General features: G+C 39.1%; 1 protein-coding gene across 5 annotated transcripts in view; it reads right to left on the bottom strand.

The window, feature by feature from the left end:
* Positions 1–1,966: 1,966 nt before the first annotated feature.
* The window catches only part of nup214 (nucleoporin 214), a 76,530-nt gene continuing 50,801 nt past the window's right edge, over positions 1,967–27,695 (bottom strand). For 3 of the 5 annotated variants that reach the window (XM_066712765.1, XM_066712768.1, XM_066712770.1), the window contains exons 32-36: positions 23,835–23,993; positions 21,206–21,380; positions 19,503–19,645; positions 19,199–19,232; positions 1,967–2,148 (exon numbers count right to left, since the gene is read on the bottom strand). In XM_066712765.1, coding sequence (XP_066568862.1) covers positions 2,118–2,148; positions 19,199–19,232; positions 19,503–19,645; positions 21,206–21,380; positions 23,835–23,993 — 542 coding nt within the window. In that variant the 3' untranslated portion in view covers positions 1,967–2,117. Of the gene's footprint in view, positions 16,385–19,198; positions 19,233–19,502; positions 19,646–21,205; positions 21,381–23,834; positions 23,994–27,695 lie in introns of all 5 variants that reach the window. The other 2 variants (XM_066712766.1, XM_066712769.1) reach the window with 2 other exon arrangements.

The following is a 27,695-nucleotide window of genomic DNA, read 5'->3' as shown; positions in this document are numbered from 1 at the left end:
CTCTCATCTCCCCCACTGGAGGTGATCAGTAATTGTGACAAACAAACTGCGTTTCGGGACCTTTTTATGGGGATCATTGTTTCATATGATCGGTTTAATTGCATTAAATGTCATCTCCAAACACCAGGGGTAATATTTTTTCTAAATGGGCTATATTGTGCCAAACACACCGAAGAAACTCCTGTTGTGCTTCAGCACCTTGCAACTGTGCATGTGTGTGATTGAATTATTTTATTTCAAAGACCACTTCAGAGGTAGATAAAAAAAAAAAAAAAGACATAATGCAAGAACTAAGATGAAATCTCATCACCGGTGTTTATTGTATTCCTGTTAAACACTGCCATCTCACTGCAGAAATCTTCTTACCTCGCCTGCCTTCTCCAAATCTCACTTAATCCCTAAATCCCCCATTTAGGGAATTGTTATACAGTGTAAAATGCTCAGCGTTTTAATTAAAGATTTGTGTGTGATTTGTGTGCACGCCTATTTGTTTTTGAACCCCCAGACAAGAAAAATAAGCCCTTGTCAGATTGATTGGCTTCTGTAGGATTTCCAAGGATTAAAAATACATGTGCTAAAATATTAATATTTATCCACGTTTGACAGTGAAGGAAAGGGAGTACGAGGAGAACACCAGGATTTCAGTCTGTTAGTGATGGATGGATCTGCTCTGGAAGCTTCTCTAGAGTTCAGTTCAGAAGCCCCGAAGGAGGATAAGAGATATAGCTCCATGTAACGCCAGTCATCATTTACAAGCACGGCACACGACAGATTAAAAACTGCACACGAAATTCATATTCTGCAATCAGAGCACAAATCCACGAGAGCATTAGTGTGTCTTGGGAGATTATCTCTAGTGACAGGAAAGTCCCCGATAATCAATCTGACTGGTGAGGGTTTGAACAAAGGGCGGGAGGTTGAGACGCAAGGGGCGGGGGGCGGTCAGGGGATTCTCATTTTCATTGTTGCAGAAACACAACCGTGGCCAACAAGACTGCTTTGACGGATTCCCAGCCACGGCTCGATTTGTTGCTGAAGATACTTCATTTTTAACATGTCTTTGCCTTTCGGAATCTGCTTACGACAAAATCCCTACATATTAAACTATTCTATTAAAATAACAATGTGCCTGTGAGACAAATTGCACTCACAGTTTTGGCATCTTTTAATCACTGAAGGCTAATCCCAAAAAGAGCACTTTGGCGTCGAATCATTCACTGAACTTCATTTCTTGGTCTAGTGCAGGTGATGACACAGAGACTTATGAAACCTGCCAGACAGCGGCCCTGAGGACTGGACTTTAGGGGCCGTCTAACATGTCCAGTGCAGTTGCTTGCCAGGACTAACAGTGCACGTTGTCACTTAGCCAACACTGTCGATTGGTAAACATTAACGGTTAACTGGTACTAGACACTATTATAAAATAGAAAATATTTTGGAGATCTGAGTTTAAGTTAAATTAATGAACGGATTTAAACTGTCAAGGTTATAACTTTAAAGACTTACAAAATGTCCTGCATGTCATTAATACCGGAGTGAAAGTTTAAAAATGTTGTAAATGCACTTGGGCTTTGTGTTTTCGACTTTCTAAAACATTTTTGCTTTTCCGCATTATATCCAAACATGCATTATATCGGATTGTCTTAAATTGGGGTAGAGTTGTATAAAACAGAAAAAAAAAAAAAAAAAAAAAAACACCATTTAGAAATGTCACACCATATTCTGAAAACCTGCTTTTTTGTCATGTACATATTCCAACCTGCACGACACATGCTACATACTACTGCTGTGCTGCGACAATACTGGGGTCAGTCTTTATAACATCTTTGAGGAAATACTGTATTACGTCTGATTTCGATCATCAGCAGCCAAAGATGATCCCATTAACCTCCGCTCTGGGGAAATGCAGGGGGACAGGATGGCGGATAATGACTCACAAAGTAAAGGAACAGGACAACCACAAGGATTTGCATCAGTGTCTCGCTTTATTAGACAACCCATTTCTGGAAATACACACACACACACACACACATATATATTTATATATAAAAAAAAGGTAAATTAAGTAAACTGAGCTAGATGGACTAAATAAAAATGCACAAAAGTACTGTAGTTTCCTATTGCAGTCCTGGCCATCTGGGTGTAAGTCTGGAAAAGCATAAAAAGACAAATTAGATCTCTGCTTGCAAGGGAAGACACTGCCATGCCTGGTTAGGAGGTGTGTGTGTGCGCGCACGTGTGTGAGGGTTTAGGCATAACAGACAGGCATGCTCGCAGGGTGATTGGTGGCTTTCCTGCAATACTTGTACCAAAACATGTCACAGTATGATGCTTTAAGAATGAGCAACATTATTGATGTGGGGGGGAGGATTACCTGGGGGGAAAAAAAGGATTACTTTTCAAATCTGTGCCGAAGACTGCAAGGATTTACAGTTTTCAGTTTTGATTATGTAGCAACCACAGACGCACTCATGCAATCTCCCTCCCAGCCTCACCAGCAACCCAGGACTACAAGAACACATCACTGTTATAATCCTGAAATCGGGCTGGGAAAAACGGTGGTTACAGTCAGTCTGTGAACGTGCAAAAAAACTATTTTAAGTAACTAGTGCAATATTTTCAATCCATAAGGAAATACAAATTAAAATTAATAAAAAATAAAATGCAATGAAAGAACCGATCTGCCAGTGCACAAATCAATACGAAGTGCGTGTGTGTAACAGTATTGGTATATAGTCAATGCAAACACTCGACTCCTAAGCTGTTTTGAAGAGGCACTTACAGGTGTCAAATGATATTCGTGTACCTTGTTAAACTACTGATTTTCCAGTAAGAATGTGTGCAAATATCTGAGCACCTATAATCCATCTCTTGTGAATGAAGTGCTTCATCAGATCATTTCACTTCTTCTTCAGAAAATGGTTTTTAAATGCAACTATGAAAACAGCATTTTTCCCTCCACCTTTTCCAGAAGGACAAACCTAATGACATATAATACAAGATACCACGTGTTAGTCAGAGCAGCCAGATGGTCTTTACAGTGGCACTACAAGGCTGCATCAGAATAAACATTTTATTTCCCCCTCTTTTTCTGTTCATGGTTTAAATACTTCAAACTCATTTCAGTTAATACCGATTAAAAAGAACATGAACATTGAATTAATAAAATAATAACATTTATAAAGTGTAGCCGCTAGTAATCAACATAAATCATGTGGCGTCTTGTACGTAAATCACCTTTGATTAGAAAATGTTACAATGTTCTCCATGTTGTGGCTCAAACCCCCGACTCCATTAAATAACACACTAGTAATCTGCCCAGGAGGAAAACAGGGTGCAGAGAGACTCCCCATCTCATCCCCTACCTCGTACAATGCCGAATCATGTGCAAGTTTGATGAATGGGTCACTTCCCCCGAGGGTTTCTCACTGTGCCATATGGCTCAAATATTTCAGCTCCCAGCTGCATTAAAATCCATTAAAAGCAGCGCTATTGTAAAGTGCATTGAGAACTTGGGAAATGAATACACTTCTATGATCAACACCATATGCCTCGTCACACTAATTCAGCATCACATCGTGCTCTCTAGATTTCTTCTCTGAAACAGATTTCTCCAACACAACCCAATTCCTCACCCTTAAACAGACACCATACAGTCTGTATGCTATAGATTCAGAAGAATGATTTGTTGTACCTGATTTTGAAGGGGGGGGCTACTTAATTAAAATACAAAAGAAAAACACAGGAGAAAGAGAGACCACAAATTAAGTCCAATGTTAAACGATTTGTTTATCCATTTATTGCAGATAAGACTGCAATGCCCATTTAACCTTGCTGTGTACGGATGTGTGTGTGTGTCGTACAGTAACATCTGCTTAGAGATTCCCCCCCGCCCATGTAAAATGCACACGTATGCAATCAGGCAGATTTTCACCAGAGTAGGGTGAAAAAAAAAACTATCTTTTGGAAAGAAAATACCTTCACGGCACCTTTTGGATTTTAATGATCACTATGGTGCAGAAGTAAAGCGCTTGTCATTTACTACCAAACTGTCCAACGAACAAGTGAACCGCAGACGTGAAGCACCTTTAGAACAAGAGACGTCCATCATATCTCCACGACTGCAGGAGTGCAATCATTTACACCTGCCAGCGCACGTCTTAATGTGGTCCCAAGTTCAGTAAAAGCTTGTCTTGTTAAATTGACTCTTAAAGCTTGTGGTTTCACAGACATATGAAGAAAAATACAATAGAATAAATAACACGTGAAAGCAGCCTATCAGCAGCATTTCAGAAAATTAATATTCCACTAAAGATCTAAAATCTAATATTTGTGTGTGCAATTTATAATAAGTTAATGTATCGTGTGACAGGATTAGATCTATACTGGTGTACACAAAACCCTTTTGAAGACTGTTGCTCTAATTATAAGTATATTACTTTTCAAGGTTGGTTACTGTGCACTACATGGAAGTCATAGAAAAGAGGCTCGATTAGTATTCACTGTGAGCACTAACTTTTTCCGAATGACTTGCCACATTCACTGACTGACTGCTGAGGTGCGTTTGGGTTTTTCTGAGCGATAATGCATTGATAGGAAAGCTGCTTCATCACAAGAGGTGACTAGCACCTTTATCTGAGAAACAGCAGAAGTGTTTTACATAACATGTATTGTTCACAAACAACTGAAAACATAATTGTGTAGTATAAATCAACAAGTGAACAGGGAGACATTTTGTTGAAGCATTATAGCTACAAACACATCAGTTTGTGCTTTACAACCGTGCAGTGCTTAAATTGTATTCTATAAATCGAAAAGCACTCCCAAGGGCAATGTGCTTTTAGAAAAAACACGAATTACCATCTTAGAGGGGTTTCATCAATGATTAAATACCGCAGCTCTTCTTTAAACTGGTGTATACGATATGTTAAGGTGCTCTGTGCAAAATCCCACTCTAGAACCACACCGGAAACAAAGGGGACGATGGCATTTATATGCAATTGGCCACTGCAACACAATCCTGCAGAGACTTATTTTTAGAATGAACTTTCCCCCCCAAGAGATAAAGACTGCGGGTAACAAATCTGTTGCATTTCAGCCAATAATGCACTGATTCGTGCAGAGCTCCCTGCGCACCTGCTGAAATGGAGGTGGATCACTAAAGGGTTAAATGCAGTCATGGACAGGGCAGCACATTTTATCAGCATCACGGTCCCTCGATCCACTACAAACTGCTTGTAATTTATCTGAAAGCTCTGGAAGCAGCCCAAACACTATCCTACAACCGCCTTTAATAAGAGATTGAGTCGCAGGCTGGAGGATCGCCAGCCCAGAGAGGACCATAGGCCGGTGGAATATGTGATGCTGCTCCTTTCACCCCCAGAGGCACGGGAGGAGTGATGGAGTGAGTTCTCCTGAAAAAATGCAAGATCTTGCCAAGGAAGGAAAATGTATAGATCAACTGCTGGCTTTTTTTCCCCAACACTTTTACCATTTGGACAGGACACAGGACACATGATAGTGGATTTATCTTTGCAGTGAAACTTATCTTGTGCTTGTGCAATACAATCACTGCAGGGCAGGAGAGCGCATGTTCTTCGATACGCTGTGTATGCACACAAATGTAGCCCAATTGAACAGAGGAAATCTAAAAAGGTAGAGGAGGATCATTTGAAAGTTAAAATGTAATAATTTACTAACCAACCATCAACTCGCTATGGGTTTCAATTCTAAAACTCTCCAAATCAAAGAAAATGGCAAAGATATATTTGAGAGGATGTTATGGTGGAGGGAGTTGCATTTAAAGCCTTTTTAAGCAAAAACTTAAAAGATAAACTAGAGTCAAGAGATTGCATGTTTTCATCTCCAGGAGGAAATGGTATATAACCAGAAAAACAGTGTACAGTAAAACACAGAACCCGTACTGTGAAGGTTATACTGATGAAAAGCTGAAGACTCAATGCTATTCTATTCCTTGACTTTACACAACAAGATTGAGTCATTAACAATCAAAAGTGGAAGAGCAACCTGACCTTAACATTCATCTTGATGAGAAACACCTGCAAGTGGATCTTCTAGCAAGACAATGACTACAAACACACATCAAAATACACAAATAAATGTTTAATTGACCACAAATATCAACACCACTTTGCAATGGCCATGTCAGTCTCTAGACTTGAATCTCATTGAAAACCTGTGGTTTGAATTGAGGAGGGCAGTGCAAGAATGTAAAGGATCTGGAGAGATTCTGTATGGAGGAATGGTCTGAGATCCTTTCCAATGTGTTCTCCAACCTCATGAATATTTATATAAAAAGGCTTATTACCGTTATCGTTGCAAGACGAGGTCAACAAAGTACTCAAAACAAGGGAGCCGATAACTGTCACTTATCTTTTGGAAATAAATGTATAATTTCAGAAATGTGTAATTTTGTTTGATTCCCTTGAATTATTAACACATTTTTTTTCAAGGGTGCCAATAATTTTGGAGGTGACTATATATATATAAATAAATAAACACACACACACACACACACACATCTAGGGGAGGCCTCCATCCAGCAGTGAATTGATGTAGGCTGATGGAGATATACAATATGCTAGTACAAAATATTTTTGAGATGGTATTTAAACATTGATACATTTCTAAGAAGAATATTAAAGTTCACATACTAAAAGGCTAAGCAGATTTTTCCTTCTTACAAAAAATAACCTTGCAGTAACTGTTCGATGCTTCTTTGGCAATGAATCAAGGCAAGCACAGGAGCAGTAAACCGGTTTTTATCCAGAAACTGAAAAGCAGTCCAGTTGATATTAATCCACACTGAGATGCTGCTCCTCACAGACAGTTTGAGACAGTGCTGTTTCAGAGTGTGGTTGGTATTTGTCTAGTCTATAAGTAAATGCTCTTATCTGCCTAGCACAATAAAGAGAGAAATCTAAGTAGTCAATAATTCAAGGAATTGTTTGTTATTAATGCTCTAACCGTGTCTTTCACTGCAATACAGGTTCATAACAGAACCATCATTTGACACCTGAACATGTAGGTAATCCAAGAAAACAGACCACTGTGTGCCAGAGAAACACCAGTAGGATGGCAAACTTTACACACATTACATTTTACGTATTTTTTTTTTTTTAAGATCTGATCTCTTGGGATGATCTATTGATCATTCCAAAACACACGAGATGGACAGAGAAAGCCTTATTTTTTACCACTGGCATATACACTGCTGGGACTTCCATGGTGAGGGACTCATTAACTCCTCAAGGAATGACAACCTGAGAGAGACTTCAGGAGACTTAAGCACAGAAAAAAAAAACCAAAAAAAAAAACGCATTATTGACTGAAAATGATACGCAGCAGTTGTATTCTCACTGGACAGAGCTTCGCCCTCCAGTTTGATAAGATATCAAAGACAAGTCATCCACAATTTCTAATGAGGATACATACAAGAGCTGGGATGGACATCACAGTCATTGGACTGTAAGCCAAAGGGATTGTCACAGCAGGATCTGAGAGAAGTCGTTGTCAGAAAGTCAGCTAGCATGAAAGAATGATGGTAACTCGAATTCATATTCCATTTAGTATTATATTTCAAAATATATACACACACAACGATGTTTGACATCTTGTAAACTGCAGGTTCTGGACCAACGCACGAGGCAGGATAAATATATGAGTAGGACTGCTTTAAAGAGCTCGCCTCAGCAGTTTCACTAGCCTCATGTGTGCTCGTTCTCTCTCTCTCTCTCTCTCTCTCTCTCTCTCTCTCTCTCTCTCCCTCCCTCTGTGTGTGTGTGTAATAAAATGAGCTGCAGGCCATCATACTTTAACTGAAAGTAGTCTACTGCTTATGCATCCAGCATTGTAATTACTTGGATTGTGAACATGTAATGTGCATTAGATAGTGTGTGCAGTGGGAAAGGTTTCCGTTGACCGGGATTAAAGAATAAACATGTCCTCAAATACATCAGACACACTGCGTCCAAAAAACAAGATTTAAAAAATGATCTTATTGTTTGCGTTACACAATTCTGTATTCCATGTCTGTGCTGTATGCATACGTAAAGAACAGCAATCGTTAATGTCTATGCGCAGTGGAAGAGAATACAACATCAAGGCTTTATAAGAGACTCACTGGCTACTCAATCATCTACCGCAAATTTGGCAGATACTGAATTTAAAAATGTTCCATGCAAGTTTGCCAGACCCCCAGTCTTCAGGATTTTGTTCCAAACGATTTCCCAATTACTGGAGCTTATTGAACCTGTTAATTGAATCATTTGCTTGATTAAACTCATTTTTGTCTGCTTCCAGCCCTTAATAAGTTGGAAGGGTGTTACAAATTAGCATTAACCCTGTACTAAGTGTGGGGTTTCAGATCGTTCAGTTTGAGCTTGTTTTAATGAGCTAGTGTGTGGACTATAAGCACCTGTACCCACGCAGCACTGAAAATGCTTATTATGACAGAGATTGATATAATGCAACTCATTTGTGTCTATACATCAGGAAAAGGAGAAGAGAGACAATTAAGCATATTGTTTCTTGTTTAAGCAGTTAATTTCTACTAAAGCCCGTGGAATGGTTTATAGGTATTCAGGTATATAAATATATACTATGATCAAGAAATATAGATGAGAGGGATAGACATCAGATTTATTATGTTTATTATGTTCTCTGTCACAATGTCTTTCTTTCTAGAATGGATCTATGTTGTTAAGATACAGGGTTACCTATTGAAAATTGGTTTGGTTAGAAGATACATATAATCATTAGCAGTGTAGCAGTGAGACTTTCACTGCTACACTCGGGTTACTGCCCCTATTACACCCACTGATGGCCAACTCTTCAAAAGCTCAACATGATCAAACTGCTGTTCATGGTCAATAGTGTGTATATATATCAATCTGCAGCAGCCTATATCAATCCACTGCTGGATAAAGACCTCCCCAAAATGTTCCCTCTTGTCTTCCCTTTTCCATGTCAAGACTACAGAGTTTATCATTTTATCTTCCCATCTTTTATGTGGTGGTTTTCTAGGTCTTTTCATCTCTTGCGATCAGTTCAAAAGCTTCCTTTGTCCATCTCTGATCTATTCTACTTGCAATGCATCCGGCCCATTGCCATTTTAACACTTTCACCCTTTCAATGACATCACACTTTTTTAAATCTCGGATCGGAGTCATTTATTTTTCTCTCTATCCTTGCTATTCCAAGCATACATCTCTCCATGCTCCTGTGTGTTGTCCATAGTTTCTGGAACATTCTTCCGTTAAGTGACCATGTTTCATGGCCATAACTGAGCACTGGTAATATGCATTGATCAAATACTTTCATCTTCAACAGCATTTAATAGTGTGGAGTTTCTTCCAAATGTACTCCTACATTCACTCCTCTTTTAAGAACAAAGTTTACAAATGAGAGGAGGCCATTCGATCCATCCTGCTTGTTTGGTGTCCATTAATAACTAAGTGATCCAAGGATCCTATCCAGTCTGTTGTTGAATGTTCCCAAATTGTCTCTTCAGCCGCATCGCTGGGGAGTTTGTTCAGATTGTGACGCCTCTCTGTGTGAAGAAATGTCTCCTGTTTTCTGACTTGAATGCCTTGAAGCCCAATTTCCATTTGTGTCCCCGGGTGCGTGTGTCCCTGCTGATCTGGAAAAGCTCCCCTGGTTTGATGTGGTCGATGCCTCTCATGATTCTGAAGACTTGGATCAAGTCCCCACGTAGTCTCCTCTATTCCAGGGTGAAAAGGTTCAGTCCCTCAGTAGGACATTCCCTTCAGACCTGGAATAAGTCTGGTTGCTCTTCTCTGAACTGCCTCTAGAGCAGCGATATCTTTCTTGAAGTGTGGAGCCCAGAACTGTCCACAGTATCCAGATGAGCTCTAACTAGTGCATTGTACAGTCTGAACATCACTGCCCTTGTTCTCAATTCTACACTTCTGACAATATACCCTAACACTGTTTGCCTTTTTTATTGGTTCCCCACACTTTTTGGATGGAGAAAGTGAGTCCACATAGACTCCTCGGTCTTTCTCATGCGTTACTTCATCTAGTTCTATTCCTCCCATAGTGTCATTATAGTGGACATTTCTGTTACCTGCATGTAATACCTTGCACTTGTCCACAATGAATTTAATCTGCCAGGTGTCGGCCCACAACTGAATATTATCTAAGTCCCTTTGAATAACCTGTGCTGCTGAGATTGTACCTGCTGAGCCACCTATTTTAGTATCATCTGGAAATTTGACAAGTTTGCTAACTATCCCAGAGTCCAGATCAAGGCCCTAGTACCCAGTTAGAAGCAACTCCTCTAATCGACACCCTCTGTCTCCTATACATCAACCAGTTCATAATCCATCTACTTACATTACCCTGAATGCCTACAGCTTCCATTTTGAGGATCAGTCTTTGATGTGGAACCTTATCAGAAGCTTTTTGAAAATCTAAGTATATCATATCATATGCTTTCACGTGATCTACAGCTGCAGTTGCATTTTCAAAAAATTCCAATAAATTAGTAACACTTGATCTGCCTCGTCTAAACCCATGCTGACTATCTCCAAGAATATGGTTTTCATTAAGATGCTCCTCTATTTTCCATCTAATCATTTCTTCCATAAGTTTTCATTCTGCATAGTTTTTCTTTCTCCAAGTTAGACATTTGATCTTCAATATTCTTAGTTTTAACAAAGGTTGATGAACATGACTTTGGTCTTTGAGTCCAGTTTTTTTTTTAGTTTGCACCTGAGAGTTCTTGAATCCAGTCTTCAGGACTTTTTGCATTGATGACAATGTCATTGGCAAGTCACTGGTGGTTCAAGTTAGCTCTGTTTATCTTGATTCTTTTTTCTTCTTGGTCCAAAGTCTTGAACACTTCATTGCATGTTGCAATGTCTCCTTGACAAAATCTTTTGTAGATCTGGATCTTGTCAGTATCTCTGTGCAGATTGCTGAAGTGGCAAGTAGTAGATGTATTTACAGGATTTATATAGTCTTCTTCAATATTTGATTTCTTACAGAGAAAGCTCATTCTGTGTCTTTCCAATACTTCTCACAGAACTCGTATTTGATCCATTGTTTTATCCTTCTGAATCCTGCTTGATCTCTTGGTTTGGTGAAGTCCAGCGTGTCTTGAAGGCAAAGTGTTACTATCTTCGTAAATACTTTGAAAACAATTTAAAACAATGCAAATAATTCTGTCTCAAGAGCTGGTTATTTATATCTGGAATTTTGGAACTGGAACAGCTGCAGGCTGTTGTGCTGTTAGTATGGCAGTAGTGTTGTAAAAGGGGAGGGCGGCACACTTAGTGAACATCATGTACAAGACTTTAGTCGAATTTTACTGGACAATCACCAGTGCTCTCTCAAATAGATATAACCAGATTCATTTTTTAAAGGTGCAAGCATAAGCAATACTAAGTAGCAGGTATCTGTGGAAACCCAGTCGACAAAAATAATAAAACCCAAAACAGACATTTATATGACACACATAAAGTGTACAAATGAATAAAATCTTAGATGTTCACAGAAGCCGAGTAACTTATTTGAATTAGAATGAGAGTCAAACTGTAATTATAGCACAGAATATAACCCAGCTATATAATCAAACATCTTTATTATACTTGTTAGCTGAAATCTGTGATCATTCCTGCGGTTTTAATTATTGTTATTTTCCAACTGAACATTCCGACAGACTCGGATTCTAAAACGTTAAAGACTGCAATACAAAATAAAGCCAGAATTGCACTTTCCTATGCAACAGTATGTATAGCAGAACTGTCGTATAGCCGTATATAAGAACTGAACACCTAAGCTATTAACAGGTCTGATAATCCTTAAAAAGTCACATACTGAAAGGATGTATTGTTTCTGGGGAAAAAACAAAAAACAAAAAGACAAACCAAAAAAACAAAATAGCGTAGTCTCTACACATACATGCTGGAAAGTCGGTTGAAAATGCAGGTTAGTCAAGTATTTTATACCAATGTGTATTTGTATTTAACCTATATATGTATTATTTTTGGGGTTTCATTATCAGCATTAGCCAAAAAAAATTGAAAATTAGTGCTTTATGTTCTGAGCCTAATATTACAGCTGTGAGACCACAAGATTAAAATGTATTCACATCGTCTACAATTTTCAATCTATTGCAGTCGTCTATCAATCTTTTGGCATAGTGTGTGGAACAGTCAGATTTGCATAATTAATGATCACACTTGGAAAAAAAAGTGTTAGCTGTATAAATGTAGTACAAATTTATTTAATTTGAGTCACAGTCTGTATATAAGAAGATCAAATCTTCTGGGTAGTGAAAAGTTTAACATTCAGATCAGAACACCCATCGAATCAACCACAACAATGAATTTATACAACAAAACTCCTTAATGGAGGACAAATTTCAGCTGACTTAAATAAGAGTCTTAAGCAATATATATATTTCCAATGAGCGGATACTGTAACTTCTAAGAGTTTCAGATGACTGTGCTGAGAGAATTACTTAATTTGTCTGAAATGTAATTTAATGTTTACTGATGAGAACCTCCTCAATCAGTCAATCATTTTTGAGATTGGAAATTTGTGATAAGAGTGAGGTTTTAACTTAGAAACAAGATGACAATATCAGTCCATATCCTAAAAGCTGTAAAACCACAGATTATTCTGCTAGTCTCTGGCATTATAGTCACAATATAGCTCATTTCTACAGTCAGAATTGTAGAAGAAAGATGCTGCAAAGATACCCAAGCTCTAAATGAATAGACAATAATAGTGTAAACTGGGTAGAAAAATCTATGAAAAAATGGTGTCAGCTGAAAACATGTAGGCATCTCAGCCGTTGTCCTTTCAAAGCCTTATAGATACTGCAGAAGAAATCAAATAGAAAAACAGAATGACTGTCTGTGTGTTTACACATCATGTCTGGGATTTCTTTCCGACAGAGGAATTGGGTCTCACATAAAAAATTGGCATATGTACACACACACACAAATACATATAGATACACATGTATAGACACACACACCTATATAAAGAACATGTAATGGTGCCGTATTCAAGTATCATCAACAAAGTATTTTGGCCATGCAGTTGTGCATTCTCAGACTGGTGTTAAAGAGAGAGAAAGAAAAAGCATAAAAAGCCAGTTATAAAGAATAAAGAAACTACCTTTAACACCTTGACTAAGAGTGCCTTTTTTAGTAAAATTAATTTTAGTGTGAGTTGATGTAGATGGTTTTAAATATTGTCTATGGTTAAATTACATACACACATTGCATTGTTATGACCCTTGTTAAATTAACTTTACAAACCCATGAGGAAAATAAAAATAAATTGTTCTTCCCCGTCCCGTGTCTAAGCCCAGCTGTACGCCCAGGAACGCGAATTCCCTATCAGTAGTCTCCGGAGATAAGATAGCACTGCGAGGGCGGGAGAAGCCATTACTGGGCATGGTGGGAAGCTGACTATCTGCTCCTAAAGTCAAGACCTCATGGTCAAGCCATTCCTCAATCACAGCTATTTATAAGCACCCAAGTGCATGAACACAAAAGCAGTAACAATTTCTCAAGTGCGTCTCATTAAGAAATTCTTTCCTGCTCAGCATTACATCCATGTGATCAACACAGCTCTTTCAAGCCTCCTTAGATTCCAGTTTGCCAGGGAAAGCAACTCAACTTCACTTTAGAGGTCGACAAATTCAGTTATTCCCCAATTTGTCTTGAAATGCTAATTCAAATATTATAGAATTCATCTGTCCATATTCAAAGTGTGCATTATAGTCTGACAGCTTGTTCCATTTGTCAGAATTTAAATCCTTTGAATGTATGCATGTTGCAGGTTTCTGTTCAATCACAGATCCCGATTCACCCGTTTCAGTTTTCAAAGAGGAAATAAATAAATAAATAATTTAATGAGCTCAAACAGTGTCGGCCTGAAAGCTAAATGCATTTCACCCAAGGCAATCTGCTAATTAAAACAATTTAGAGAGAAAACTAATTAATGCCAGGCATAAGCCTTCTGTTATAATAAACAAAGCCGATAATAAATGGCAAAATAAAAACCTTGGTTTATTTCACACACACACACATTAAAAATACAGCTTAAAATTAGGTTTTCTAAAAAACAAAAACAAAACCATAAAAGGTATTAGAAAAGTAGAACACAACTTTATTTTGGAAGCATTCTAAATTAGTGCAATAGAGGTAAAAAATAAAAAGTTGTTTGACAAAAGCACCTCCAATACTGCTTTAACAATCGGAAGGAACTCATGCCATTCAATGCTTTCACTTCCCATCCATTTAGTTCACTTTGAGACTCCTTTCCGCTGAAACTGTGTGCCACTTTAACTCGGCTCCAGTCTGAGATGGACCTGGCGTTTCGGCGCTAAATATATATCTCAATGGCATATCATTGAATATCATTGCTAATGTTAGTGATAAAATATGTATGCCTGTGTGTGCCCATGTAATGTTCACCTGTGACAAGTTTCTCTTAAAAGTTCATTTTATTACAATGAATAACAATAATGCAAAATGCTTAATTATGTCAGTTTTTATCTCTGCTCATATGTAACTTGCTTGTTAGAGTATACATTGTATGAATAACTAGAGAAACCATATAAGCTTTAACCAAAAAATATATTGTACAAGCTGGGACAATTCAGGAATAAAATTGGTTTCTTACTGTTATCAATGCGTTACCAATTAGCAGGGACTTAAAACGCCAGGCCTGTTCTAGGTTGGAGCCAGATTAAAACAGCTTGGTTATCCAGTAGCAGTAGATATTTAATTTGATTATGACAAAGTGACATTAAGTTGATCAATTTCTGATTACCTACAATTGGAAGATTCCATGAATCGGCCTTTGTCTAAACTGGCAAAGCTTTCTAAAATCAAAACATGGGAAGTTCTCCATGTTCATCAGACTAGTGGGCCACTATAAATAGCTGAGTCAATGAATTCAACCAAGGTTATTCCACAAAGGACTGCTTTAAACATATTGACTATGCAAAGCACAATGGATGCCCACATTCAGTATTTTGACATAAATAACTGAGTAATCAAACAATTACTTGAGTTGTAGGATCATAGAGTCAATAAAACATACAAAATAAAATAACGGGTCTTAGTCACTAAACATTACACTCCTATACGGTATCAGAATAATAACGAGAGCCCAGAATATGTTGCCACACACACTTTGTGACTTAAAATGAGAAATGTACAGCAATTATTTCCCCCCCTGCTAAATTAATAATTGTTCAATGTTAAATTAATATTTCCCCCTCTTGGTTTCTGTACCATACCTATTGTCTATTAGAGAAAACAAAAACAAAATATACTAAACAACAAAAAGAGCTTCTGAAAAAATGAAACTCAGGATCACAGTGTTGCTTGCGGTCCTTTTTGTCCTTTTCAGAAAGGTGCAACTCTGATCTACTTCCTGCTGTGGCTTCCTCTTGTGCTTTCCAAGGCTTTTAGTAGTCAAATATTCTAGACAGAAATGTTTATTTAAAGACACTAAACAAAAGCAACTCTTAAGTTCTTAGGATATGTAATGAGAACTAAATGAAAGAATTATTGTAGAGCCACTTATCTTTCTTTTGAAGTATCACTGTCAAGGAAAAGGCTTCAGGAATTTGACAGGAGTCCTACATGAGGCTCAGCTCTTAGGCTGCAGACAGTTTCCTGTTCAAGACTAGATGGCTTAAAGAGATGGCTTTCGGACACTACTGAAGGTCAGATATTAGTGATACTATTGAATCTAATTTAGATATGTAGACTAAGAGCATTCTTGAACATATCCTTTTGGGTTCATAGAATTAAGTATTCAGAATGACTGGAACTTATTTATTCATTCATGGTCTGGATTTGAAAGAACAACTATGGTAAGATGTCAAAGATTGTCTGTCTATTTTTATTTAATTTGCTCTCTATCTGAAGCTATTCACATTAAAGGCAGACTGAGATCCTGATAATGGTGCCACCCACAGAAGCTCACCACTTCAAGGGTAGCTTTTTTGGGGGGTGGGGTGGGGTAGGGTAGAGGGTGGGTCTTATCTTCTGATACAGTACTATAAAGGTAAATATGCCTGGTTTAAATACTAAAATAATGCACACAAAAAAAAAAGACAGACACTCTTCCACTCTGTACATTCACTCTAAATTCAGATTGCTCTTGGTGTACAACTGAGATCCTGCAGGACCCAAGCCCAAGGTTCCTTGCAGACTGAGAACGTTATCTGTTGACTAGATGCCTCACGAGCTGCACGAGTAGCAAGTTCTAAAAGTGCTTGATTGCAGATGTGGCTGGCGAACATGCTTGGCTCACAGCGGCTTCCTACAAAAACTAGCTTCTCCAACCGGCGAATTGAGAAGATCTGGAAAAACAGAAATCAACCAAAACAAAAAACAAAAAAAAACAAAAAAGGCTGAAAAAATAAGTCTAAAGATTGTCTGGGTCTACTGCTATTGCAACTTTAGGAACTGTTGCTCTGCACCGCACAGTCTATCAAAAGCTGAAGTGAAGTCAAAGAATAAATCAACCTTTTCGCACTGATTCTTAAAGAGTTTGTTGATTTAATGCATTTGGGCAAGAAAATTAAACATATCAGATGTACTCCATATCAGGTAAAATGTATAGTATCTCATTAAAATGTATAGCAGGACTTTTAAATTTGCTTATTGGCCTCTTCCTGTTCAATCTACCCATGTTTACACAAAAGCAAACTATACAAGATTTAGCTTTGTAAAGAAATGTATGCATTAAAAAAAAAAAAAGTATTGTCCTGGGATAGATCAAGAACGGGGAAGGATCAAGGAAACTGAGGGAAAATGAAAAATAAGACTGAAGCTCTGTTCCCCCACCACCCACTGTCCTGCATAAGCAAAGGCTTCAGCACAACTTCAAAGGCCATGAGACGGGAGCAGAAACAGATACAGAAAGTCTGGAATTCCAGTCAGGTGCAGATGTTGGTGAAATGGTGTTCAGGGCAGCCCACCCAACTCAACACATAACCTGAAGACAGAGGGATCTGGCGGTTTGAATCCACTGTAAGGAAGGCTTAACAAATCAAAATAAGAAGTCTTCTGCAGGCAAACCAGAGATTATTTTCTTCAGTTTCAGCGTTTAACCCTCAGAGTACCATCTATAATCGGAGGACTATTTCGCCACATAAGTTTTAATTGGACTTTTTCACCTAGCAACAACTGTTCTGACTAATAGCAGAGAGCTTTGGTGTTACTATTAAGCTATACAAATAATTTTAAAACTAACAATTTTGTATGGTTTATAAAAAAATACTCTTCTAGCCAAGACGTGAGGCACGGAGGATTTAGTGTTTTTAAGCTAATTGGACAAGTTGTTTTGAAGGTGTTATGGCTTCTGAGGCAAACTGCACAGTAATGTACACAGTGACAGCAGTTTGGAAAAGGCGGATGAAGAGAAGGAGGGAGTAGATGAAAGTGGAGATGACATTACAGGCACGCAGACGTTCCTTTAATTCAGCTAGTCGACAAAAAAAAGTCAGAATCCTGATTTCGACCCGAATTATAGAATTGCCACATCAGAAAACGGAAAACTTTAAGAAACAGAGACGATAATGGTTTATTCCATGCAGCATATCCCGACCTGCTGATTTCTTTGAGCTGCTGTTTTCAGCGGATATGCAAGAGTCATCTGCAATGAGTCGAAAAGTGAAAAGTACAAGGATTTAAGATTATTAATAAACATAATTAAGTATATTTGCAGATGAAGATTTCCTGTCACGGTAAAATGTTGATGACAATGAAGCAAAAGCATTATGGTTGTGCTGGTTTACATACTGAGCAATTCAAATGAAGAAATGGCTTTTGGAGGCAAGCACACATTGCTGTAGATCTGATGAGCTTGAAGATTGATGCGCTGCTTGCACAATTGATGATATCTTTTGAATACTTCTTTGTAAACATCTGTGATTTTTTGTATTTTGAAAAGGACATGCTAGGAATTAATTTGAAGGATTTTATATGAAGCGTTTATGTGCATAATGATTGTAAAAATAATGCATGAGAATAAAAATGCTGTCTACATAACATGAGATTCTTTGCTGATGCACATTTATATATTTGTTGTAAAGATACATTGATAGAAATAAATATCTCAATGTCTTATATTTCGTGTGATATATGGGCTTTGTGTGATTATATATAAATATTTCGTAAATGTAAATTAATTTGCTGTGGTTAGCACTCTGAGGGTTAATAAATCAACTTATAGGTTTCATACAAAATGGTAATTCAGTCAGTGCATTTCATTAACTCTTTCAAGACATGTTCATAGACATGTGACCAGAAGCTCAGTTGCCCTATGGCATACGATTGTCTTCGGAAGGGAAAACCCCCAAACTTGTGTACCAACTGAAACGGAGGGAAGCTTGGTGCTTTAAAATATACATTTGTATGTGGTTCTGGGCTTTCACAGTCACATGTGGGAGTACAGACCCATATTAGACTGGAGCTGGTGAGAGCAGTGATTCATAAATGTGCAAGAATCCCTCTTACAAAGGTGGAATGAAAGGTGGCTGTAATCACAGTTGCCTCTGGTCATTTGTCAATGGATCCATCTTGAAAGGGTTGATGTGTGCACTGCACCACATGTTTTGTATTCAGGGCCACCCTGTTGACCATTGAGCATTAGCTTTGGCTGCAGGCACGAGGAAGCAAGGGTCTAGTCAGAGTCGCGGTGTGTAAGGGAGCTTCTGCACAACATGGCAAAGACAGGAATAGCATTGAGCCCCCATGGATATTGTTGCATTCAGCAAAACTGGGGATAAAACGGTTCGCAAAGCAAGCATGTTATCACCACAGGGGGTGGAAGAGAGGATCGCAACTAGTAGAGAGAGGGAATGTTTTGTATTTCCATACTGATCCCACGGCTCCCTATGAACGCCAAAGTAGTAGTCTATAGGGTACGAACGCGGACCAGAAGCCACCATGAGATGCCAAGTCAGCACAGCCGAGATGGACAGAAATTACAGACGGAATTACACTGCAACCCCAGCCTCTGGCCAACAGGGTCCCACATCATTTCTGTCCCCTGTGCAATGAAATATAAGGCTGAAGGCCCTTTGGCAAAGGTAAGAGTTGGGTGGTCTTTTGCATGAACAAATGTGTTGGAGAGAGAGGGGGTCATTTTTTTCAAAAGCAATACTCACTGATTGGTTGTTCCAAATCCGCCACTTGTGAAAGCTAAAATAAAAAAAAAAGAGGGAATATTAATCGACATAGTAAAAATATTCACTTTTGAATTACACAGACACACTCAGATGCACATCAACACATTACAGAAACATTTTCCTACAGCTCAGACAAAATTAAAATAGACTTTTTATGATTTGTGATCCTCAAAGCTTTCTATATTCGTACAATTCCTTCAGTGGATTGAAGTATTGTTTCTGCAGAACTTATTAGAAAAAAAAGAAAAGAAAAAATAGAGGAGGCCACCTGAGGGCCACTCACCTCCTCCCGAGGTCCCGAACCCGGAGAACCCGGTGCTGCTCTGGGCCCCGAAGCCCGAGCCCTGCTGGGCCAGGTTGCCAAAGGAGGGAGTGTTCTGATTGGCCAGACTGCCGAAGCTCGGAGCGCTGGAAGCCGAGGCGAATCTGATGGGAAAAATACAAAAACATATAAGATCAAGGACACAGGAAATCAAAAGAATAAAATGATAAATCAAAAAATTACAAAGCTAGGCTTATCCTCCTGTCAGACTCTGTGATAGGAATTAGTATGAAAAGAGGATGCTTAGCTCTGCATATAATTATTAAATTGTTTGAATTAGGATTTGTATTCTAGATGCAAGTTTCCAGTCCATGCAGAAAGCTACTCTACTTTTAATAATAAGGGATCCTGCCAAGCATCAAATAAGAATGCGTGTGTAAAGGGAACATGACAGAACATTGTTTTGCAAAAGATGTTCTCTGGCCAACACGTAACCATGTGCTGTGGCCACCTAGTAAATATGCAAGCTTGGCTCATCTATGACTCAACATCTAAAATCAAATGGACAGGAAACCACCAAAAAAAAAAATGTATCAAAGCCCCTTTAAAGAGCGGAGCTTCTCCAGCATCTAATCTCAAAGAGTGCAGCAGAGCAGTAAATAAAAGACTCCTGACCTCAATCAGAAGTCAATTTTGGCAGCTGCCCCTCGCCACTAGAGGTCAACTGGGACGAGATTACTTTACAAAGGAACACCTACTCCGACTGTAATGTGACCACAACACGGCGGACCGTTTACTTTGTGAATGAGATTTTGTGGGGGGGAAAAAAAACAGGTTATGGTTGACAGTAGAAAGGTTGTATTAACCACCAACGGTGGGTTCAAACATTAAACCGCTTTGGCAAAGTGTCTCAGACTGCCTTGAAAGGGATTAAGCTTCACGCAACAGGCATTGTGACCAAAGCAGGCCTGTGATTACATTTCTGAGGGTACTAATGTGCAGTAAACCCAGTCTTCTCCAGCCTCCCCGACAGGAGAACAACGGTCACGGTTTCAAAGTGTAGATGATCCCGAACACTGAGGATCACTGAAGGTCCCAGAACTACGTATCCCTCATACAGAGGTGCACTGCAGATAATCCAGATGGTCTAACTAATTCTCTATGGCAGTCTCTGGTGAGCAGCAGGGGAGAGAGCGAGTTATTTTAATCTACTGGCAAGAGGAGGCAAAGGTGGATTATCTCCCATAATCCACCGCTTCTGGTTACATATCATTTTTAACATTCCTGGCCTACCAGTGGCCCAACCTCCATATGGCGCAGGCTTGAGACATGAAATTAAATGGGAATAATCCAATTTAATGTCACATTTTTTTTTAAACATCTAAGCATTTAGTAGAAGTGAGGAGAAAGATTAATATTAAACTAATTGGTGCAGAAGGACTGTTCACTCACTAAAATGAATTGAGCAAAAGTATTTGTGACAGGCCGGCCCTGTGAAGGCACAGCTGTGGGGGTGGGGGAGCGGGGTGCTTCATCAGCGCCGGCAGCTGCCTCCCATTGGAGTAATTTGCACCAGGTATTGGTATGCAGCTGAGGAACTGCCGATGACCGCAATCAGTGATCAGCTGTGCTCACCTTATTTCACCTCCCTGTTTTCTTTCAGCCTTATGTGCACCCAGAGTCACTAGAAGACTCCCCGTATCTTTTACGCCTGGACCTCTTACCCAAATCCTCCAACGCTGGCAGCTGCAGTCCCCTCTCCAAAGACCTTGCCTGCTGATGATGGGCCCAGAGGGCTGTTGAAAGTCGGGGTGGAACCAAAAGCAGGTGCCCCTCCGAATGCTGGGGAGCCCCCGAAGGCTGGAGGACTGCCGAACACGGGTGCACCACCAAAACCACCTGCAGAAAATACACAAGGCAATACACTATTACACAGATGCATACCACAGATGAGCGATCGATGAGTTGGGGGGAAAGACAGAGCTATCAAGTTGTACATCTGTAAAAGCCTGCTCCCAGACTTAAGGATTCGTACTACATCCTGGATTTAATTGGTCTCCCATCCCAGACTAGTCAGTCCCGGCTTTGGCCTGCAGTTTACGCTAGTAGTCAGGTGGACAGCGGCCAGGGTTGGGTGGGTAGTAGAGAGGAATCCTAATTTATTAGCACTAATGGGCTTTCTTAGAACTATGGGTTCAGATCTGTAGCCATTCCAGCTGCATAAAACTTTGCACATCATGTTACAGACAAGCTGTGGAAATCTTGAACTTGCAGTGTGAAAAGTAACGCTTCATCCCTCCTGGCAATTGCAAATTAGATGGGAGGGTGTGATATTGGGATAGATATTCCAAATTTTGAATGAATACATATAGTGGACAGATTTGGTCTTGGTTAAATGAGATGACCTCCGTTTGAATTGTGCGCCATTAAGAGTAGACCTTTTGGTTTATTTATTGTATTGCATCGTCCAGGGAATGCAATAAAAAAATAAAAATAAAAATAAAACATTAAAGCATCCATAAGCTTTCCATAACTGAGTGGTCGAATTTGCAATTGAGGAATTTATGAAGCCAGATATTTAAAGACACCTGCTCCCTGTGAGGTGACTAGACACGGCCGCTTCACGGAAAGGCTAAACACAGACAGTCCGAGACGACACACAGTTTGAAATTTAGCCCCCCGCACTGCGCTGTGAATAATTGAGGTAATGTGATTGAATTACAGGAGACTCATTAATGATGTAGCAGCCCTGCTTCCTGTCCAGTTTCTGGCTGCGTCTTTCTAAACCAGATCTAATTTGAGCAGAGCAAGCAGATCATCAAGATCAAAGACCAGAGTTACATGAACAAGTGCAGTGTAGTTTCGGAGCTCTCTCTCTTCCATGCCAATATGGTTGTATACCAACTGTACAGGTGAGCAGGGCTGATTGACATCTGTAGATTAAGATCACTTGGTTACATTTTGGTAGCAGGTTTTACCAAAAGATCAAACGGTGATGGACAGTGCTTGATCGAGAAATTCCTCTTCACACAATGCAGTCTTATTTCAAACTCTGCATAACATTTATGGTTTGGTGACGGACCAAGAAGGGATGCACTCTGCCGTCTTACTTCTCTTGTTTTTGCACCACTTAGTGTAACTAGTAAGGGAGCAAATTTGCAGATTGAATCAAAAGATGAAAGGGGGATTAATGAAATGTTTAAAGCGGGATATTCCAATCCTGCTCTTGGGGGACCCCCCATCTTCTCTGGTTTTCATTCCAACCAGACTCTTAATTCCTTAATTTTTAATTAAATGATTCTCCTAATTAACTTTGTTTGCCTTTTTTCCCTACTCTTAATTCTTGTTTTCACATCTCCATCTATGTCACACCTGCAGGCAGCAGTCACACATCTGACGTATTTTTAAATGTTTTCTTTTAGTATAGAATCCTATTTGAGACCTCACTATTTATTTATCCCCCCGAAAAACTGTTGAACAATAGAGAAAGAGAGCAAACATCCTTTCCTGTCATGCACCAACCCAGCTGGCCTCGAAAAGGGAATCTTCCTTTCAAAAGCCGAGCGTTTTCTATACCCAGTTATGTTACTGCCTGCACACAGTTTTTGTTTCTCTTCAGTCACAAACGCACACTGTTGTTCGATCTGTGCTTCTGCTTAGCTACTTGGTGAAAGGGGACGGGCTGTGTTTGGAGCTGGGTGGGTCATAACCATACTTTACATGTGACCACACACAATTTGGTTCAGCCTATCCTCAACTTGTTTAAGGAGCTCTCTTCACCCTATCCAAACAGGCAGTAATTATACGGTATCACTCAATACTAAGCATTCATGCTTTCTGGGTCTCAACTGATTTAATTCTAGCACATGGTGATTGACATGGCTCAGCTGCCAGAGGAGTTGTGAAGCCTATCACTTAGTACAGGGTTTATTTCATGTTAAATTGCCAAATTATCTAGAAATAGTTTTCTCAAAAGTCATATCGAGCAAGAGGTCTAACTAAAAGGCTTTAGCCCAAGTCAGTGGTTTTCAAACCAGTCCTGGAGTATCCCCTGCCCTGCTGCTTTTTGTTACAGTCAAGGTCTTAATGACAACTGTATATTGCTTTGTTAGTTCAATTAAGGATTCAATTAAGCAATTAAGACCTCGGTTGGAACAAAAAACAGCAGGGCAGGGGGTACTCCAGGACCTGTTTGAAAACCACTGGCCTAAGTGATCAATACACAAGGGTCCCCTAGACCAGTACTGGGAAACCATTCTGTAAAAGCATTAATTAGTTGTCCAAGTACAAAACTAGACTGTGTGAATTGGAGGTAAACTCAGGGGCAGTCTCTGGGTGTGGAGGGTGGGATACCTGATTTGGGGGGGCTGGCAAAGGAGCCGAAGCCCTGTGCCGCCACACTTCCACCTCCCGTGCTGAACGTCCCGCTGGCCTTCTGATCACCAAAAGAGGTACCCCCCCCGAATCCAAATGCCTTCGCACCGCTGTTCCCAAACAGGCTGGTAGACCCTGCTGGACACAAAAGCATTGAGGACACTTTTAGCATCTTAAAAAGTACCACTATCTCTTGCTTGGGTGATTTGCTATGTGGCCAATTTCTGCTGCCAAACTCTCTGGTATCTTTAATTATTAACACCAATCACAAAGCTTCAGTTTTATTAAAGCATCTACTACAGGTACACTTAATACCAGTTTCTCATGTAGTCAGCTCAGTAATAAAGTTTTAAAATACTGAAACCTTGAAATTTATACAGGTGTATTCAGGATAAAGATTTTTATTTGGGGTAATGCATAGTGCATTGTGTGTTTAGTGTTTTTATAGTACCTTGGAAAATATGCAGTTAACTTGTTTTAAAGGTCTTCAAAAATAAGTTTCAAACTTAGTTGGACAACTTATTAAATATTACTATTATAACTAAAATCATTATAATTGAAGGCAACTTATATTCAAAAAGGAATTGTATTAAAATTAATAACAGTTCAGGGCTTACATTTTGTTCTGTGTGTAAGCAAAAAAGTAAATACAATGTAACAAAAGTTATACAAAGGAACAAAACAGTACAAGATAAATGAAAGCTAATAGTTATATACGCTTAGATAGTGAAGATATAAGAAGTGTGCTGCTGAGAGTATCAATGAGTCAGTAAATACCAAGAGACTGCAGAGTCTTGATTCGCCTTCACTACAGCTTACCGTAATGCTTTGTTTTAGGTTTTTTAGGCAGGAATTAAAAAGTTAACAGCTATAAAAGACCCTATATACATACAGATAGATAGATATAAAGGAAACAACTAAAACGGCAGGGGGAAATCACAATGAGTTAAGATCCTGGGCTTACTCGTCAATGGAAGTCAGATCAGGGTGGAGATGGCCGATGGTAATTAATGCAAGATAAGTGCCTTGTGTAGTTCAGAGATATTAAGCTCCAGGTTTCCCCAAGATAAACGCCATATCCCAAAGAAAGCAATTACTTATTGGCTGCATGTATAAAACATGCTGTGTCAGCAGAACTAATCTACTCTCTTCACTTGTAACTCTTCATGAAAGGTGTATTGATTTTTTTTTGCAAAAGCCGGTTATTGGGGAAGAGTTACAATAATACTAATAAAAAAAGCTTATACAAAATTAGATAATATACTGCATAAACACACTCTTTCCTGTTAAATAATAATTTGTATTGTACAAATGAATTAATCCACTTTGATTTGGAGAGAGAGCAGTTTGGGTTTACTCTGCAGTTATTAAGTGCTCCCAAGATGTTTCTTCATTTGACCAAATCGTCACATTGCAAACATGTAATTCCCAGAGAAATAAATCCATAACCAAACAAACTAGGAACAATAGATATAACTGTAATTGCTGTTATTTCAATAAAAGAACCACTATTTCGGTGTGGTGGACTATAAAGAGAGAAAAATCCCTAAAATAGTATAAATGTAATTAAAATAAGTACATGTCAAATAATTGGCATCTTCAGCTCCTGGAATACCTCTAAAAGCACACAATTACTGTGATTTTTACGTTATGACTATGGTTTCATCTTACACTTCACCTGAGGTGATTAAGTTATTTTGAAATGTCAGGGTTAGATAAATGAATCCCCTTTTTGTTCTGCTTAAAACTTTTCAGTTCAGCTTGTAATAGATCATGGGTATCTTTCCACTCCTCATACATTAGGATGAAGTCTGAAACGTGCAATACTAGGCTAGATATTATTGAGATACCTGGCAACATGTACTAGAACAAAGCAAAGGAATTGTGATAAACTACACGCTTTCCCTCAAGGAGAAGTTGATAGTAAGTTTAAAAAAAAATAATAATTGATTGTAAACAGGAAATTTGAATATTTTTATTTTTATCCTGACACCTCTCTCATTCATCCACTAGATTTATTGCAACAGAGAGGTTTTTCATAGTACACAAAGGTTTTGAGACAAAAGAGGAATACTGCTTATTGCCGATTTGTACGTATTTTTCATTGCGTTGATGCTCAGCTACTCAACTCAGTCAAACGCCAGACCATGCATTCATGAAAAGACACAAACAACTGGACACCACATTTCCCTGACAAATGTGTTACTGAATCCGAGCCAGCGTGAAAAGACGGAAGTAAATGTGTGAATGTCAGACAGGAAGAATGAAGCTGTTAAACTGCTTTTCTTTCTCCCTTCCTGTTCCAGTTTTAGCTATGGGGGGGGGAATGCCAGTCTCTACAATGCCATGCTCTGCCTGACCCTAGTCAAAAAATAGCCTTGCAAATGACTGCTGGATGCTAACTATAAACCTTGCAAGACTACTGTAAAATAACCTCATGCTTCGACCAGATAAGCCACTAGGACATCTTAGGGAAAAGAAAAATAAATAACTCTTATTCGGAGGCAGTTACAAGCAGGTAAACAAGGGGATTCCACAAAACACTGCCAGGACGGCCATCTGAGCACATGACTCGCCCAAGTCTTTTCATATCTGAAGAAGCCAGGATTCTCTGTGGCCAACTGGCTGGCAGGGCTGGGGCATCTTGTTAGACTTACAGTAAAATCTGTTTTGGCTCTAAGAGCAATGGCATGAGATGTTTAATTTCTCCCTGTGATTAATGGCCGGGTTTAAAAATGTGTCAAAGTTTGTCGGCACCACGACCCCTCAGAGCGCCTCCGACACTTATTGGGCAACGCAGTGGACTCCCAAGTGTTTGAACGGGATATTAAAACGCTCAAGATCCTTAAAGATTATCCAGCCTGTGAGTGTTCAAGCAGAAACACAAGGACAATTATTCTGTCAAACACAACGTGCCATTCCGAGAAAGTGGGAGGCGAATCCAGCCAGGCTTGTATTTAATGTACATAGTGGAGAAGGCATTACATTTATTTGCTATACATATATGGGGGGAGGGCTCTGTGTGTATGGAGCTCAGCACTTATCTAGGTAGAATGGAATTATGAATGCCAATAGCATAAACAAAATTCCACTGCTGTGCTCATTCAACATAGGGTTATAAAAAATCCCATCTATCAGACGCTGTGCGCCCCAGCATACAAAACAAAATCTTGCTCGTGGCGTCAATTAGCACAGGCCATTCATAGTCTATCTCCGTAAATGAGAGCAAATAATTGATTTTGAAAAAGAAAGAAAAGAAAAAAAAATTAAGACTCTTTATTTGACTATCGATACAGGAAATTATTTTTCTTATCCGAGAACAGAGCTATAGAGCAATTTCAGAGGCCAGTGGCCAGTCCAGTTGGGCTCCTGCAATCTTCACAAAGCACCTATTCTATAAGACACAGCTCCCATGTTTGATCAGATCTACAGAAACACTTTTAAAGAAACAGGACTGTTAATAAACACAAGCTGACGACTAAACTTGCATACATAGAAGCATCTAACAGCACCAAAAACAGAAGAAATGCCCTGAATAATGATTCTCAGCATGCAGGAAACGGCAGATCTGAATTTGATAAAAGGTCAGTAACAGCCCGCAACGATCGGCAGATGATGCAAGTTTCTTAACCATTTCCCTTGTAGACTCGTGACATTTTCCTGCAGTGTATTGTGGTTGGGAATTAAATTGCAAGCCCGGGATTGTGTGTTCTTTTTGACCTAAATACTGAAATCTTAAGCACCCCCAGGGTGCAACTGAAGACAGGATGGCAGTTTGTGTCAGACATTGGACTCTCTGAACTGAACCCACTACCCCAGAATCACATCAGTCTCCTTCAG

This window comes from Amia ocellicauda, chromosome 9 (genome assembly GCF_036373705.1).
Source record: "Amia ocellicauda isolate fAmiCal2 chromosome 9, fAmiCal2.hap1, whole genome shotgun sequence".
Lineage (NCBI taxonomy): Eukaryota > Metazoa > Chordata > Actinopteri > Amiiformes > Amiidae > Amia > Amia ocellicauda.
Note: the sequence above shows the minus strand (reverse complement) of the source record. Positions and strands in the feature narration are given on the sequence as shown.